At 45.2% G+C, this 16,198-nt stretch overlaps 1 protein-coding gene across 10 annotated transcripts in view; it reads right to left on the reverse strand.

Annotated features, from left to right (window-relative positions):
- Nucleotides 1-3,272, reverse strand: part of CBFB (core-binding factor subunit beta) — a 153,324-nt gene extending 150,052 nt beyond the window's left edge. For 2 of the 10 annotated variants that reach the window (XM_075940409.2, XM_075940418.2), the window contains exons 1-2: nucleotides 2,882-3,189; nucleotides 2,659-2,745 (exon numbers count right to left, since the gene is read on the reverse strand). In XM_075940409.2, the coding sequence (XP_075796524.2) occupies nucleotides 2,659-2,745; nucleotides 2,882-2,959 (165 nt within the window). In that variant the 5' untranslated portion in view covers nucleotides 2,960-3,189. Of the gene's footprint in view, nucleotides 1-2,658; nucleotides 2,746-2,881 lie in introns of all 10 variants that reach the window. The other 8 variants (XR_016350488.1, XM_089781427.1, XM_075940407.2 and 5 more) reach the window with 8 other exon arrangements.
- Between the last annotated feature and the right edge of the window lie 12,926 nt (nucleotides 3,273-16,198).

A 16,198-nucleotide genomic window follows, 5' to 3' on the forward strand; every position in this document is an offset into this window, starting at 1 on the left:
CATTTTGGTCTGAAGTTAAAGAATTGTGACTTTTGCATGATGCATTTATGTCCCAACCACATTTTTATATTACTTCTGGACACTGTCCTCATAAGTTACAAACCTCCTTAAGTAGAAATGAGAATAAATCCTTTATCTATAGCAAAATATCTGCATACCTTTTTTTTCCCCTGAATTAATTGGCTGGTTTTTAAAACTTTGATCATACTAAACCCTCTCTTTCTAAATGGACATGTAACAAGCAATCAGACTTACTGGAGCAAACCAGATGTTTTAGGTCAAGAAAATACGAAGCCATTTCCTATTATTAGAGTAGATAGAAAAACTATGTGCAACAGGCATTACCAGATATTTTAAGGGGCAGAGTTCTGGCAGGGAGAGCAGGCAGTCATAAAAATGACACGGTAAAGTGACAGTAATTTCCCATTTTACAAAAGAATTGTTCACAAACTGCATTATAGTTGTAACTAATTATAAACCTAGATCTGAAGTTTTCAGTTAAGTATTCAGTTACAGACGAATCCTGTGCATTGCCACTGATCCAGGAACCTTAAAAGCTAGTAAAAATGTATGTTTTTCTCCATTGATAATTTCTTCAACCGCACTTTTTTTAAAAAATAAAGAAAATCACGTTCAGTGACATGATAATTTAAACAAACCCAGATTTGCCATGCAGGGGTTTGAAAAATATCTACTTTTTCCCCCCTATAAATACTATTAGAATACTTCCCTCTCCTATTCACAAATTAAAATACAGTAAAATTGGTGTAAAGTTATATTCCACTACGTACTCTGTGCATTAAAAAATTTGCTAGTTTTACTGTGTAGTAATGTAGGTATATGGTAAGTATACGAAACGGTTTTATTAAGCCAAATATATGCCCTAAAAAAAATGGTAAACACCTCTTCCCACTTGAAATAAACCCTAAATGAAAAGAAAAATTATGCCACCATTTTCATTGTTTTAAAAAAAGAACTGGTGACTTTTCGATATGCATGTTTTAAGGAACTGTGCGAATAACAAGGAGTCCTGTGGCACCCTATTGACTAACCGATTTATTTGGGCATAAGCTTTTGTGGGTAAAAACCACTTTGTCAGATTCATTTAAAAAAAAAAAAAAAGAAAACTTTGTCAGAAGTGTGTGACTGGATGCATCTGACAAAGTGGTTTCCACCTAGGAAAGCTTACGCTCAAATAATCTGTTAGTTTATAAGGTGCCACAGGACTTCTTGTTATTCATTTCATTGTTTTTGCAAAACAGACTAACACGGCTATCCCTCTGGCACTTCTGCAAATAACCACATCACTAACAAATACACCACAATATACATACTCTTTTGAAAAACATCAAAACAGAAATCATGCAGAAAATAAATTTTAGTCACTTTTTGACTACATGGATCCATATTAGTCTTCTGTTTTACTTCACAGTTCAGAGTGGTCTAATAGTACTGTTGCTAAGAAAAAAATCAAATATCTCAATTTTTAAAATTTAGTTTGAAATGTGCATAATTCGGATCAGAACTTGAAAAGGCTTTTTCCCCATTTTAAATTTAATTGTAACAAGGTTACTTTGTAAATACATTTATTAAATTATAAGTTCCAGTTATAAATAAGACTAAAATGAAATTTTTCTGAACTATAAATCACAACTTTCTAGACAAGGGAATTTAAAGTTGAAACAAGTAGCATATAATATCAATATACGCAGTGGTTATGAAAGTACCACCAACGTACACGCAAAGATAATATTATAGGGTATAAAAAAGTACTCTCTCACATAACACTTTTAAAATCCAAATGCGCAAAATACATTTTTATTACTCTAATAACAGCAATATTAGCTATTACTATGCAAAAGAAAAAATCATTTTCGAAAAGATTAAGGATGTAAAAATTGGCATATGGAGACTATTAATTTTAATGAAAAATTATCCTCCCCTTGTTTTCTAGAGTATATATAACTAAAGCTTTCCACAACTGAGCACTACACTTTAGAAGCACGGCCATTGTACATTCCAATGCAAGGCCCTCTCCCAAAGCTGGGGAGGGAGGACTAAATGAATAATGGTTTGAGTCATCATTAGATGTACTTACATTATATTACGCACGGATTTTTAAATAAAGGAACACTTTGTGAACAAGTCACAGACTATGTATAATGAACTCTCCATACTGAAACTAATAGTCTTTCTACCAAACATTTCTGAACCCTCCTCCCACCCAGCCATCAGTTTTAAATCAATGACTTGATTCCCTTTCCTAAAGCATTTTGAAAAGACGACTGCGCACACGAGTTAAGCGGCCGGACAGGAGGACACATTCATTTCTTTCAAGAAGCGGGTGGGGGGTTTAACTCGGGCGGCTCTCGGCTTTCCGTTTCCCCTTTTCTACTCGCCGCGAGGTGGAAGCAGGGCTGCCGGTCCTGACACGCGGGGTTCGGCCGCCCTGCGGCAGCCTGGGGCGCGGGAAGGTTTGCAATGGGGCGCTCAGGCTACACGAGCCGGCGGTGCCCAGCAGGAGCCGCTGACCCGGCCCGCTCTAGGCGGCGGCGCGGGGCGGACAGTCAGGAAGTCGCTCCCGCTCAAGTGCTCAGCGCCCGGCGCTTCTGTTCCACACGCGGCGGGGCGCACGGTTCCGGGGGGGGGGGCACTTACGATCTCGGAGCGGCCGTCCCGGCAGGCGTTCTGGAAGCGGGCCTGCCGCTCCTCGTGCGGCCGGTCTCGGAAGCCGGTGTATTTGATCTGCGGGGGGGGGGGGGGGACGAGAGGCAAATCAGAGGCGGGAGGGGCCGCCGCGATAAGGGGAGCGGCGGGCGCAGGTCGCGCCACAGGCAGCCGGGCGGGCGCTGCCCTCCGGGCCGGGCCGGGGCTCGCTCACCTCGCACTCGCGGCTCAGCTTCCGGAAGAACTCCTCGTTCTCGAACTTGCTCCGCTGGTCCGGGACGACCCGCGGCATCGTGCGGCCGCCGCCGGCTGCCAGGAGTCGCGAACCAGCGCCGCGCCTCGTCCCGCCGCCCTTTGTTCGCCCCCCGCGCCGCTGCCTCGCGCCCAGTGCAGCAACCGCCTGAGCTCGCGCTGCCGCCGCGCGCCGTGAACCGCCTCCCCCCCCCCTCCCGCGCGCCCCGACTTCCTCTCGGGCTCTCGCAAACTCCGGCCCAACAGCCGCACCATTCACAACTCCGGGCGGATGCTGCCGCGCATGCGCGACGCGCCGGCTCCTCGGGGGCTCGAGCGGCGCCCCTCCCGAGCAGCCGGCCCGAGTCATCCCCCTCCCTCGTGCAGCCCGTCTCGCCTGCTTCCGGCTCAGCCCCCCCCAGCAAAACGGCGCCCTCGGCTCCCCCTCCGACCCCGAGGCGCGGCCCGAGCCCGGCAGGGGTCGCTCCGCCCCGCTACCCCACAGCCCGGGGCTGGGCAGCGCTCGGCGGGAGTGGGCTGCCGATGCTCAGCCCTCGCTCGCTTGGCTCCGCTACCGCACCTGCCTCAGGGTCCCGCTGCAGCGCTGCGGGGTGGGGCAGTAACTCCCCTGCCCCCCGCCCTGCTCTCTGGGAACTGCTGTGTTGGAGGGAAACACGCTGCAGGCAAGGGAAGCAAACCCGCACTGGCGCTGCGGGCAGAGCTCTTCCTGCTCCGGGGGCTGAAGAAACTTTGGTGACTTGTAGCAACAGATTAAAACAAATCAAAAAGAGGGGTTGTTACATTGAGCGCGGCCTTAAAAATGATCTGCTTGGAAACAAACATGCTTCCCAGGGCTCCAAAGCAAATAAACTAACTGTGCTATCACCTTGGTGTGAGTGAGGGTTGCTGTGTGTTCTTTTTTGTTTATCTATTTATTTATTTTCCCCTGTGTTTGGGAGTGAGGCTTTTTTTCCCCCCACCTCCCCTCTGCCCTCCCCCTCCCCTTGATGGAGTTTGTGCTGTGATTGGCAGGTGGAAACTGTGGGCTTCTAATTAAAGTTTGAATTCTAGAAGCCTCTGCTGATTGGCTGAGCCTTGGTAGGGGGAGGGGCTTTATAAGGTAGTGGGCAAGTGACCAAGGAGCTTGAGAACAGGTGAGTGCTAACAGGGAGTTTTGAGAGGGAGTTGGGAAGGGTGGGAGGTTCTCTTGCCTTTCTTTTTAAATCCCTTTTCCAGGACAGCAGCAATGGTTGGTGATGGGTCTGCTGTTGTTACCTGCACAGCATGTGCCATGTTTGTCTTCCTCCCGGAAGAAAGAACGGATTTCATCTGCACCAAGTGCAAGCTGGTCGACATTTTGGAAGAAAAAATTTGAGGACTGGAGGCCCAAGTGTCGACCCTACGCTTGATCAGAGAGGATGAAGACTTCCTTGATAGAAGGCAGCATTTAATCCTTCAAGCACGGCAGGCAGAAGAGCCAGAGAGGGCAGTACATGACCAAGAAGAGAACTGGCAGCATGTAACTTCTAGAAGGGGAAAAAGGCCAGCACGGGAATCCCCCGATGCAATAGAGGTAAGTAATTGCTTTCAAGCTCTCTCCACAGGCTCTGCAGTGCTGACAGGTCTGGAAGGGACCTCACAAGGAAGAAACCAGAAGGGAACTCCATCTACTGGAAGGCATGGGATGTGTAGCCCTACGGATGGGGGTTCCATGGCCACCACCCCCAAAAGGAAACGATGGGTGGTGGTGGTCGGGGACTCCCTCCTAAGAGGGACTGAGCCATCCCTCTGCCGTCCGGACCTGGAATCTCGAGAGATGTCCTGCTTACTGGGATCTCGCATTCAGGATGTCACTGAGAGGCTTATCAAGCTGATCAAACCCCTTCCTGCTTCTCCACGTGGGAACTAATGATACGGCCAAGAATGATCTTGAGCGTGTTACTGCGGATTATGTAGTGCTAGGAAGAAGGATCCAAGAATTTGGAACGCAAGTGATATTCTCCTCCATCCTCCCTGTTGAAGGGAAAGCACTGGGCAGGGATCGTTGAATTGAGGACGTAAATGCGTGGTTGCGCAGATGGTGTCGCAGAGAGGGCTTTGGTTTCTTCGACCATGGGACTCTGTTCCGGGTGCAAGGATTGTTAGGATCCACCTAACGAAGAGAGGAAGGAGCATCTTCGCGGGCAGGCTTGCAAACCTAGTCGGGAGGGCTTTAAACTAGGTTCGTCGGGGGACGGTGACCAAAACCCTGAGGGGAGTGGGAAAGTCGGATACCGGGAAGAAATTCAGAGAGGAAGGGGCAAGAAAGGAGGACCCATGATTTGAATGGAGAACATAGAACGATCAACTGGTTACTTGAAGTGTTTGTACACTAATGCGAGAAGCCTGGGCAACAAACAGGAAGAACTGGAGGCCCTGGCCCAGACCAAGAAATATGATTTAATTGGGATAACAGAGACTTGGTGGGATGACTCGCATGACTGGAGCGCAGTCATGGAAGGGTATAGACTGTTCAGGAACAACAGGCAGGGGAAAAAAGGAGGAGGAGTTGCACTATATTGTAAGAGAGCACTACGATTGCTCTGAACTCCAGTATAAAGAGGGAGAAAAACCTGTTGTGAGTCTATGGGTTAAGTTTAAAGGAGCAAACAACAGCATTGATGTTGTGGTTGGTGTTTGCTACAGGCCACCGAATCAGGTGGATGAGGTAGATGAGGCTTTCTTCGGACAACTGAGCGAAGCTTCCAGATCGCAGGCCCTGGTTCTCGTGGGGGACTTTAATAACCCTGACATCTGTTGGGAAACCAATACGGCAGTACACAGGCAATCCAGGAAGTTTTTGGAGAATGTTGGGGATAACTTCTTGACACAGGTGCTGAAGGATCCGACCAGAGGCCGTGCACAGCTTGACCTTCTGCTCACAAACAGGGAGGAACTAATAGGGGAAGTGGAGGTGGGTGACAACCTGGGAAGCAGTGATCATGAGATGGTAGATTTCAGGGTCCTGACCAAAGGAAGAAAAGAGAGTAGTAAAATACACACCTTGGACTTCAAAAAAGCAGATTTTGACTCCCTCCGAGATCTGATGGGCAGAATCCCCTGGGATGTTAACATGAAGGGGAAAGGAGTCCAGGACAGCTGGCAGTATTTTAAAGAAGCCACAGAAGGCACAGAAAGAAACCATCCCGACGCGTAGCAAGAGAGGCAAACATGGTAGGAGACCGGACTGGCTTACAGGGGAAATCCTTGGTGAACTTAAGCACAAAAAGGAAGCTTACAAAGAGTGGAAACTTGGAGAAATGACCAGGGAGAGTTTAAAGGTATAGCTCGAGAATGCCGGGGGGTTATCAGGAAGGCGAAAGCGCAAATGGAATTGTGACTGCCTAAGGATGTGAAGGATAACAAGAAAGGTTTCTACAGGCATGTTAGGAAGAAGAAGGTGATCAGAGAGGGTGTGCGGCCCCTACTGGATGAAGGAGGTAACCTAGTGACAGATGATGTGGGGAAAGCTGAAGTACTCAATGCTTTCTTTGCCTCTGTATTCACGGACAAGGTCGGCTCCTGGATTTCTGTGCCAAGTGACGCAAGATGGGATGAAGATGGACAGCCTGTGGTGGGTAAAGAACAGGTTAGGAACTACTTAGAAAAGCTAAACGTACATAAATCCATGGGTCCGGACTTAGTGCGTCCGAGGGTACTGAGGGAGTTGGCAAATGTCATTGAGGAGCCTTTGGCTATTATCTTTGAAAAGTCGTGGAGATTGGGAGAAATCCTGGATGACTGGAAAAAGGCAAATGTAGTGCCCATCTTCAAAAAAGGGAAGAAGGACGATCCAGGGAACTATAGGCCGGTCAGTCTTACCTCGGGTCCTGGAAAAATCATGGAAGGGATCCTTAAGGAATCCATATTGAGGCACTTGGATGAGAGGAAAGTGATTAGGAATAGTCAGCATGGATTCACGAAGGGCAAGTCGTGCCTGACCAATCTGATTAGCTTCTATGATGAGGTAACTGGCTCGGTGGACATGGGAAAGTCAGTGGATGTGATATACCTTGACTTTAGCAAGGCTTTTGATACGGTCTCCCACAATATTCTTGCCAGCAAGTTAAGGAATTGTGGATTGGATAAATGGACGGTAAGATGGATAGAAAGATGGATAGAAGACCGGGCCCAGCGGGTAGTGATCAATGGCTCGATGTCAGGATGGCGGTCGGTTTCTAGCAGAGTGCCCCAAGGTTCGGTTCTAGGACCGGTTTTGTTCAATATCTTTATTAATGAGCTGGATGAGGGAATGGATTGTACCCTCAGCAAGTTCGCGGATGACACTAAGCTGGGGGGAGAGGTAGATACGCTTAAGGGCAGAGATAGGGTACAGAATGACTTAGACAAATTGGAGGATTGGGCCACAAGAAATCTGATGAGGTTCAACAAGGGCAAGTGTAGAGTCCTGCACTTGGGATGGAAGAATCCCAAGCATAGTTACAAGCTGGGGACCAACCGGTTAAGTAGTAGTTCTGCAGAAAAGGACCTGGGGGTTACAGTGGATGAGAAGCTAGATATGAGTCAACAGTGTGCCCTTGTAGCCAAGAAGGCTAATGGCATATTAGGTTGCATTAAGAGGAGCATTGCCAGCAGATCCAGAGATGTTGTCATTCCCCTTTATTCGGCTTTGGTGAGGCCACACTTGGAGTATTGTGTCCAGTTCTGGGCCCCCCACTACAAAAAGGATGTGGACGCACTGGAGAGGGTCCAGCGGAGGGCAACCAAAATGATTAGGGGGCTGGAGCATATGACTTATGAGGAGAGGCTGAGGGACTTGGGTCTGTTTAGTCTGCAGAAGCGAAGAGTGAGGGGGGATTTGATAGCACCCTTCAACTTCCTGAAGGGAGGTTCCAAAGAGGATGGAGAGAGGCTGTTCTCAGTAGTGACAGATGGCAGAACAAGGAGCAACGGTCTCAAGTTGTGGTGGGAGAGGTCCATGTTGGATATTAGGAAAAACTATTTCCCTAGGAGGGTGGTGAAGCACTGGAATGGGTTACCTAGGGAAGTAGTGGAGTCTCCTTCCCTAGAGGTGTTCAAGTCTCGGCTTGACAAATCCCTGGCCGGGTTGATTTAGTTGGAATTGGTCCTGCCTAGAGTAGGGGCCTGGACTTGATGACCTTCTGAGGTCTCTTCTAGTTCTATGATTCTATGGTTCTATGAATTTCAAAATAAAAAAAATGAAAACAGCTTTCCAGCTACACTAGTCAGCAACTGCAACTTAGCTGAGGTTATACTAGCAAAGCAGGATTTAGCCAAAACTTTGAAAAGAGAGGTCACACATTTTGAATGGCCAATGACAGACATGATAGGCCCAATTTTCAGAAGTGCCAAGCACCCTCAACTTCAGTTAAAGTCAATGGACACTGCAGATGCTCAGCATCTTTGAAAGTCAAGTCCAAGCCTCTTGCAAGCCAAGGCATCTGATCTTAAAGAAATTTTTGAATGGACTATTAATGTCTGTGCTTTGAACAAGAACTTAGTCAATGTGGACAAGGACATACCATCAACTCAATACTTAGCCTGAGCCCTGGTTTTTACCTCCATATATTTGCAGTCCGAACCTAATGTAATCAAAGGGTGCCTGAGAATGCGTCAAGGAGCTTCACCTTCTCTACTAGTGAAACATTTTGAATGAGCACTATGGTATTTTTGTCCATAAAACTCTTGCCTAATCCTGGGGTACCTAAACACGCAGTCAAAGTTCCTTCCCCTGCGCAGGTGCACTGTTGCCTAATTCTAGGCATCTGGAGACTAATCTGCAAATTAAACCCCAGAGCAATTAGCAAATCGGAGATATAAACATTTGGCCACCTAAGGCACGTGCAGGGTCCAATCTCCTGAGCAGCCTCTGAACATACCTACTGGATAAGGTCCCATTCAGAATCTAGACAGAGGAAGTATCACTGTCTGCTTTATAACTTTATCCCCACTGTTAGAGCACTCTACTGGATTCGGTTAGTTCCCCACTTGGGCCTAATGTCAGTCCTATTATAAATACTTAAATAGTTACTAGGCCACAGTTTTACCAGCAGAGATATGAGGGAGCCCTACATCAGAATATTTCACAGAGTATTCTGCTAGCATTTGAACAGGGGGTCTCATACTTTTCTTCCCCTTGGCAGAGAAGGGGAGATTGAATCTGGGTCTCTTTCATCCTAAGAAAGTGCTTTAACCATGGACTAAATGTTAGAAGATGGGCAATGCCCCCCCTCCATTTTGTGGGGGCACTGAATTCAGTTTTACAAGAAATCACTAATTGGAGTCTGCTTACCTTAAGCCGAGCTTGGTGCTGTCTTCCCAAAGGGAAGCCGACAGGAGATGACTCTTCTGTTCGCTTCCCTTATTCCTCGCTTCTGCAAGGAGTACTAGCACTGACAGGAGCTGCCCTCAGCATTTGATTTAGCAAGTCTCAAATTGAATCCCAGAAGATAGATCTCTGGTGCTAAAAGTGGAGATGTGTCCTGACTGGTACATTTACAAAGTGATATTTGACCATTCCATTCTGAGCAGGTTTTCTATTAAAATGATATGTTTTTTATTATTTTGAGGAATAATATCAATGTTTTAGCACTTTTTTGAGTCGTGGGGAGGAAGAGGATGTCAGAGCATAATTATTCAATAACAATGGTGATCTCTGTAAAGTTAAAAATGTATAACCATTGCAATACCAATTGTCAACTTGATGTCAAAATATATAAAGTAAGTATCCTTAAATCAAACTCCAATAAGTTCCTAAGCAACATTTTTCTTAATTTCCTTGTTCATAAATTTCAGTTATTATCAATAAAACTATTTGGCAGTTTGTATATATATATGGTGAATTTAACATTGACAAACATTTACCAATAAAATCTAATCCTTCCAAGCCAAGTTATAGCATATCAAATATATAGATTCCATTGGTAAGGAAATGAGGTTTTAGTCTCCTAGTACTATATTCTTAACTTTACATATACTCATGCAAATTAAAAAGGAGCAAAGGTAGGGCTGGATGGGAGTCATGATTTGCATGCATAAATTAAGGAGGAATAGGTGACACGAATAAAGTGGACGTATTTCTTAGTTATTTCTTTCTAGACTTTCATACTCTAGGGCTTTGTTTGTTTTGTTTTTGTGGCAGAATTATTCTACAGAAAGTTGAATGCATTTTCCACTTCTATACACTTACAACTTTACTAATAATTAATCTCTTTATTAATTTCTTATTTTAGTTTGAATATAACTTTTGCAGTAACAGTATTTTACGTCTATATTATGTAAATGTTATATGACAACAAAATAATTCGGCCAACTTCTGTTGGTAGAGGGGACAGGATTTCTAGCCTCACAGAGCTCTTCCTCATGTCTGGAGAAGGTAATCAGAGGGTCCAAGCTACATGCAAAGTATATCCCCTGCAAATACCTTTTAGCTTGGATCCTCTGGTTACCTTTTCCAAATCTGAAGAAGAGCATTGGTTCAATAAAAGAGAGCACCTCACCCATGTTTATATCTTGGGACCAACACAGCTATCACAACACAGCAAACAACAAAATAATTGACATATTTGGTATCATCTTGTAGTTATAGTGAAAGTGAAGAAAAACTGTATTTTGATTGAAGTAATATTAAAATAGTGACAACAAATAGTTATGCTCCAATTAGTACTTAAAGCAGGCAAAACAGTTTTAAAGGACCAAAGAGAAAGGATCAGCAGAATCACAGTTGGATCAACAATACCTGCTAACACGGTGGACCCACAAGATTACTGCCTTTTTTATAGTAGCGATTCAGCTGCTTCCTGATATTCAGTAATCCTTCACTACTTACTTTTACCTCCCCCAAACGTAACATTGCCTCTGAATGAAGTTTCCAATAATATGTGCCAGCTCAAAGCACGTTTTATTACTGTATGTGAAACCCTTAAAAAGAAATGGGAATGTATAATCACCTAACAATTTGTTATTTTTATCTTGATATATATTTTTCCAACTTTTATTTGGAGGCAAAGTTAAGTTTGACTAATTTCTTCCATGCCGCCCTTTACGTTTCACTTGTCTTCTTTAAGTATAGAAACAGGGAAGGCATGTCCCCAGACAACTACTGGTTGGGAAACACTGGCACAAAATAATGTGCTATTCCATGCATTTTTCCTCTTTCTTTAAGCTGAGCTGATATTTTAAAATGAATTTTTACTCTAAAAAATGATACTATGTTACTCGACAGGTATGTAGCATGTATGATTACCTGCCCTGTGGGCGTTTGGCATATGTGTGCGTTCGGTGAAAGGAACTCCTGGCCCTCAGAGACCACGTACAGGCTTTGGAGGCCAGGGTGGCTGAACTGGAGGAGCTAAGGGAGGCTGAGAGGCAGCGGCAGATTTAGGGTAGGGCGAGTGGGGTGGCTGCCCTGGGCCCTGCGCTTCCCGAGGCCCCATGCATGCGCCGTGGCGCCATGGCGCATGCGCCGTGTCAAAGGAGGGGCCCCACGAAATTTCACTGTCCAGGGCCCCGCGGCACTGCCCTGGGCCCCGCGGCACTCTCATCTGCCCCTGCTGAGAGGTATGTAGATTAGGCTTTCTGGGACACTGTAGAACTGTCCCACCTCCAGTCAGACAGCCCTGTGCTGTTACAGAGGATGAAAGGCTCAGGGAAGGAGAACAGTCAACTGGAGCAGAGGGAAACCTTCCCATAGTCAGGACCCTCCTTCCACAGGATTTTATGGTCTCCTCTCGCACTGAGGATACATCTCCGGGGGAGGGAGCTCCAGTCCTTAGGAAAAGGCAGGTGTTAGTAATGGGGGATTCATTAGAAACATAGATACCTGGGTTTGTGATGACCGGGAGAACTGTAAGGTGGCTTGCCTACCTGGTGCAAAGGTTGCAGATCTCTCAAGACATCTAGATAGTCTTATGTGTAGTGCTGGGGAGGAACCAGTGGTCATGGTACAAGTAGATGCCAATGACATAGGGAAGGATAGGAGAGATTCTGCAGGCCAAATTTAGTCTGGTAGGAAATAGATTGAAATCTAGGACCTCTATGGTAGCGTTCTCTGAAATGTTTCCAGTTCCACCCACAGGGCCAGATAGGCAGACAGAGCTTCAGAATCTCAACGTGTGGATGAGATGATGGTGTAGAATTGAGGGGTTTACATGTATTAGGAACTGGGGAAATGTTTGGGCTAGAGGGAGCCTATACAAGAGGGATGGGCTCCACCTCAACCGAAATGGAACCAGACTGTTGGCACTTAACATCAAAAAGGTTGTAGAGCATTTTTTAAACTAAGGGCTGGGAGAAAGCCAACAGGTGCACATGGATCAGACAGAGACATCTATTGGAGAGGTTATATTAATAGACAGGGCTCAATAAATGGGCTTATCTACTCCCCGTGGCTAGTAGATTTCAGCCGGTCGCCCCATTCACCGGCGGTTCGTGCGTGCGCAGTGTGGGGCTGGCGAATGGTTTTCGCCATGGTTTGTCGAGCCCTGTTAATAGAGATGCTCTTTCTAGTCAGGAGGAGAGGATGGAAGTATGGATCGGATCAGATAAGACACAATCAAATGAAAAAGAGTCTAACACATCAAGAAATGGCAGACAGATAAATAGTGACAAAGTATTAAAGTGCTTATACACAAATGCTAGAAGTCTAAATAGTAAAATGGGTGAACAAGAGTGCCTAGTTTTAAAGGAGGATATTGATATAATAGGCATCACGGAAACTTGGTGGAATGAGGTCAATCAATGGGACACAGTCATACCAAGGTACAAAATATATCGGAAGATCAGAACAGGTCATTCTGGTGTGGGAGTGGCACTATACATGAAAGAAAATGTAGAATCAAATGAAGTTAAAATCCTAAATAAACCAAATTGTTACATAGAATCTCTAAGAATAGTAATTCCATGCTCCAATAATAAGAATATAACAGTAGAGATATATTATCGACCATCTAATCAGGACAGTGATAGTGACTATGAAATGCTAAGTGAGATTAGAAAGGCTATCAAATTTAAAAACTTGATAATAGTGAGGGATTTCAACTATCCCCATATTGACTGGATGCACGTCGCCTCAGAACAGGATGCAGAGATAAAATTTCTTGATACCTTAAATGACTGCTTCTCAGAGCAGCTGGTTCTAGAACCCACAAGGGGAGAGGCTATTCTTGATTTAGTCCTAAGTGGAGCACAGCATCTGGTTCAAGACCAGGACCACTTGGAAATAGTGACCATAATATAATAAAATTTAACATCCTAGTGGTGGGAAAAACACTTCAGCAGCCCAACACTGTAGCATTTAATTTCAGAAAAGGGAACTACAAAAAATGAAGAAGTGATTTAAACAGAAATTAAAAGGTATAGTGACAAAAGTAAAATCTCTGCAAGCTACGTGGAAATTTTTCAAAGACTCCATAATAGAGGCCCAACTTAAATGTATATCCCAAATTAAAAAACACAGTAAGAGAACCAAAAAAGGGCCACTGTGGCTTAACAACCAGGTAAAAGAAGCAGTGACAGATTGTCATGGCTGTTTCCCCACTCTGGCACGATGAATGCAGAAGTGGGGGCCCTCAAAAGTATCCCAAAACCCAACCTTTCCAGGCTTTGGTATAAAACTTCCCCCCAAAATCCTAAAAACCTAGATTTTGGGGATAAAAATCTGTTGCCACCATCAAGTGCTTTTGAACCCCCAAAACAGGGGTGGACACTTGAAACCAACCCCAACGGCACCCTATGCTCTTTTCTCCAAAGACCTTGAAAAAGAAAGAGAAAATATAAACTGCAGTCTGTGGCTGCTATCCCCTAGTCAGAGGCATGCAGATTCCACAGACATATTTTCCAGGACACAGAAATGAGCAGGGCTCAATCGCTATATCTACTCGCCCGTGGCGAATAGATTTCAGCCGGTCGCCCCGTTCACCGGTGCTATGCACATGCACAGTGCTAGTCTGGCACATGTGTGGTGCGGGGCTGGCGAGTAGATCTCGCCACGGTTCGTCGAGCCCTGGAAATGAACCAATACCAGGTTAATAAAAAAAAAAAAAAAAAAGAAAGAACCTTTTATTATCAAAACAATACTCTTGTTACAAGCATAGTTGGATTGGCTAGATGGTAAGAGCCACCTATTAATAAATTCATGGGGAATTTTTCCATGGGCTCAAAACTTAGATACAAAAGAGAGGAAAACCCATTTCTAACAGCACAGACATCAGGTCCACAGTCCCACAACAGAAAACATTAAAACCTAATGGATTTATCCAAAATTTACCCTACTTACACATTTTGAAGAGTCTTTTTCTTGGAGAGATGTCTTCTGTCTCCCTCAGTATCTAGAGAGCAAAACTGGCCCAGAGACAAAGGAGAGAAAACCCCAAAATTCCTTTGTCATAGTTTGAAATCCCTATCTGCATTTCTATTGGCTGACTGCTACCTGGCTAGGTACAGTTAACTCCTTTGTTTCCAGGCTGCTGCCCATCCCTCATGGTTATGACACAGTTAAAAAGCTATCTTTTAAAAATTGGAAGTCTAATTCTAGTGAGGAAAATAGAAAGGACCATAAATTTTGTCAAAGTGTAAAAATATAATAAGAAAAGCCAAAAAGGAGTTTGAAGAACAACTAGCCAAAAACTCAAAAAGTAATAGTAAAATGTTTTTAAGTACATCAGAAGCAGGAGGTATTTGGGCTTTCCTCTCTTTTGTAACTAAGCAACCAGTGGGGCCTTTGGACGAGCAAGATTCTAAAGGAGCACTCAAAGATGATAAAGTCATAGCAGAGAAGCTAAATGAAATCTTTGCTTCAATCTTCATGGCTGAGGTTATCGAGGAGATTCCCAAACCTGAGCCATTCTTTTTAGGTGACAAATCTGAGGAATTGTCCCACATTGAGGTGTCATTAGAAGAGGTTTTGGAACAAATTGATAAACTTAACAGTAACAAGTCACCGGGACCAGATGGCATTCACCCAAGAGTTCTGAAAGAACTCAAAGGGCAAATTGCAAAACTATTAACTGTGGTTTGTAACCTGTCCTTTAAATCAACTTCCGTACCTAATGACTGGAAAATAGCTAACATGACACCAATATTTAAAAAGAGCTCTAGAGGTGATCCTGGCAATTAAAGACTGGTAAGTCTAACATCAGTACCAAGCAAATTAAAGTAAACTAAAGTAAAGTATGAAACTAAAGTAAAGAATAAAATTGTCAGACACATGGATAAATATAATTTGTTGAGGGAAAGTCGACATGGTTTCCGTAAAGGGAAATTATGCCTTACTAATCTGCTAGAGTTCTCTGAGGGGGTGTCACGTTACCAAATTGGAGGGAAGCAGCCAGATCGCTGCTGCACCCCTAGGTGGGGGTATTGGCCCCAGAAATCTGTATGAAAGGGAGCCATGTGGGGTATTGAATGGGAGCTTGTTGTTTTCTGATCCTGTGTACACTGTTTATGTGAGTGTATAATGTCTGTGTGTAGAGATCTGTACTCTGTGTGGAAACTGAAGATTTCCCTGCATGTGGTTAAGCATTGGGCAGGGCCGAGCCTGTGGAGCCTGTGGACATGCTAATTACCTGTGGGACAATGGTTCTCAATGGGCCAAAGACACACCCAAAGAATGGGGGCTGTCCTGAGAGCAGCCAGCAGGGAACACAGAGAGGCTGAGGACCAGGTGACCTGCTACATACTAGAAGAGGCCAGGAAGGAGTATAAAGAGGCCATGTGGTCGATGCCATTTTGTTCTCAGCTCAGCACTTCATCCCAGAGGCAGCACTGCAGGGATTGAAGAGCCCGGAAGACCTGGGAACCCATCCTGATCCTAGGATGTGCAATACGGACTTTTAACCAGCAGCTGCAACATCTCTGCTAGAGCCTGCATCGAGGACTGGGAGATTCGGTGCATGTAACGTACTGTACTTTAATAACCTTACTCTCAGGCTTTTCTTTCTTGTAATAATAAACCTTTAGATATAGATTCTAAAGGATTGGCCCAGCGTGATTTGTGGGTAAGGTCCAGAGGGTAAATTGACCAGGGATCTGTGGCTGGTTCCTTGGAACCGGACAGAACTTGTTCGGGGTAGGTAGGATTGGGTGCTAGGACCCCCCACCTGTGTATGAGGCCCGGGGCCATCTGGGGCACGGATATTGCTGGGGTATCAGAGGGGTTTTGCTCGGGAGGCTTCAGGCAGGCAGCTGAAGCGCTCTGTGAGACTGGTTCGTGGCCTGTGTGGAGAGGTCGCCAGTCAGGGGGACTGTAAAGAGCCCCGGATTTGAGCAATTCGCCCTGAGC

This window comes from Pelodiscus sinensis, chromosome 12 (genome assembly GCF_052426305.1).
Source record: "Pelodiscus sinensis isolate ZL-2025 chromosome 12, ASM5242630v1, whole genome shotgun sequence".
NCBI classification, from domain to species: Eukaryota; Metazoa; Chordata; order Testudines; family Trionychidae; genus Pelodiscus; species Pelodiscus sinensis.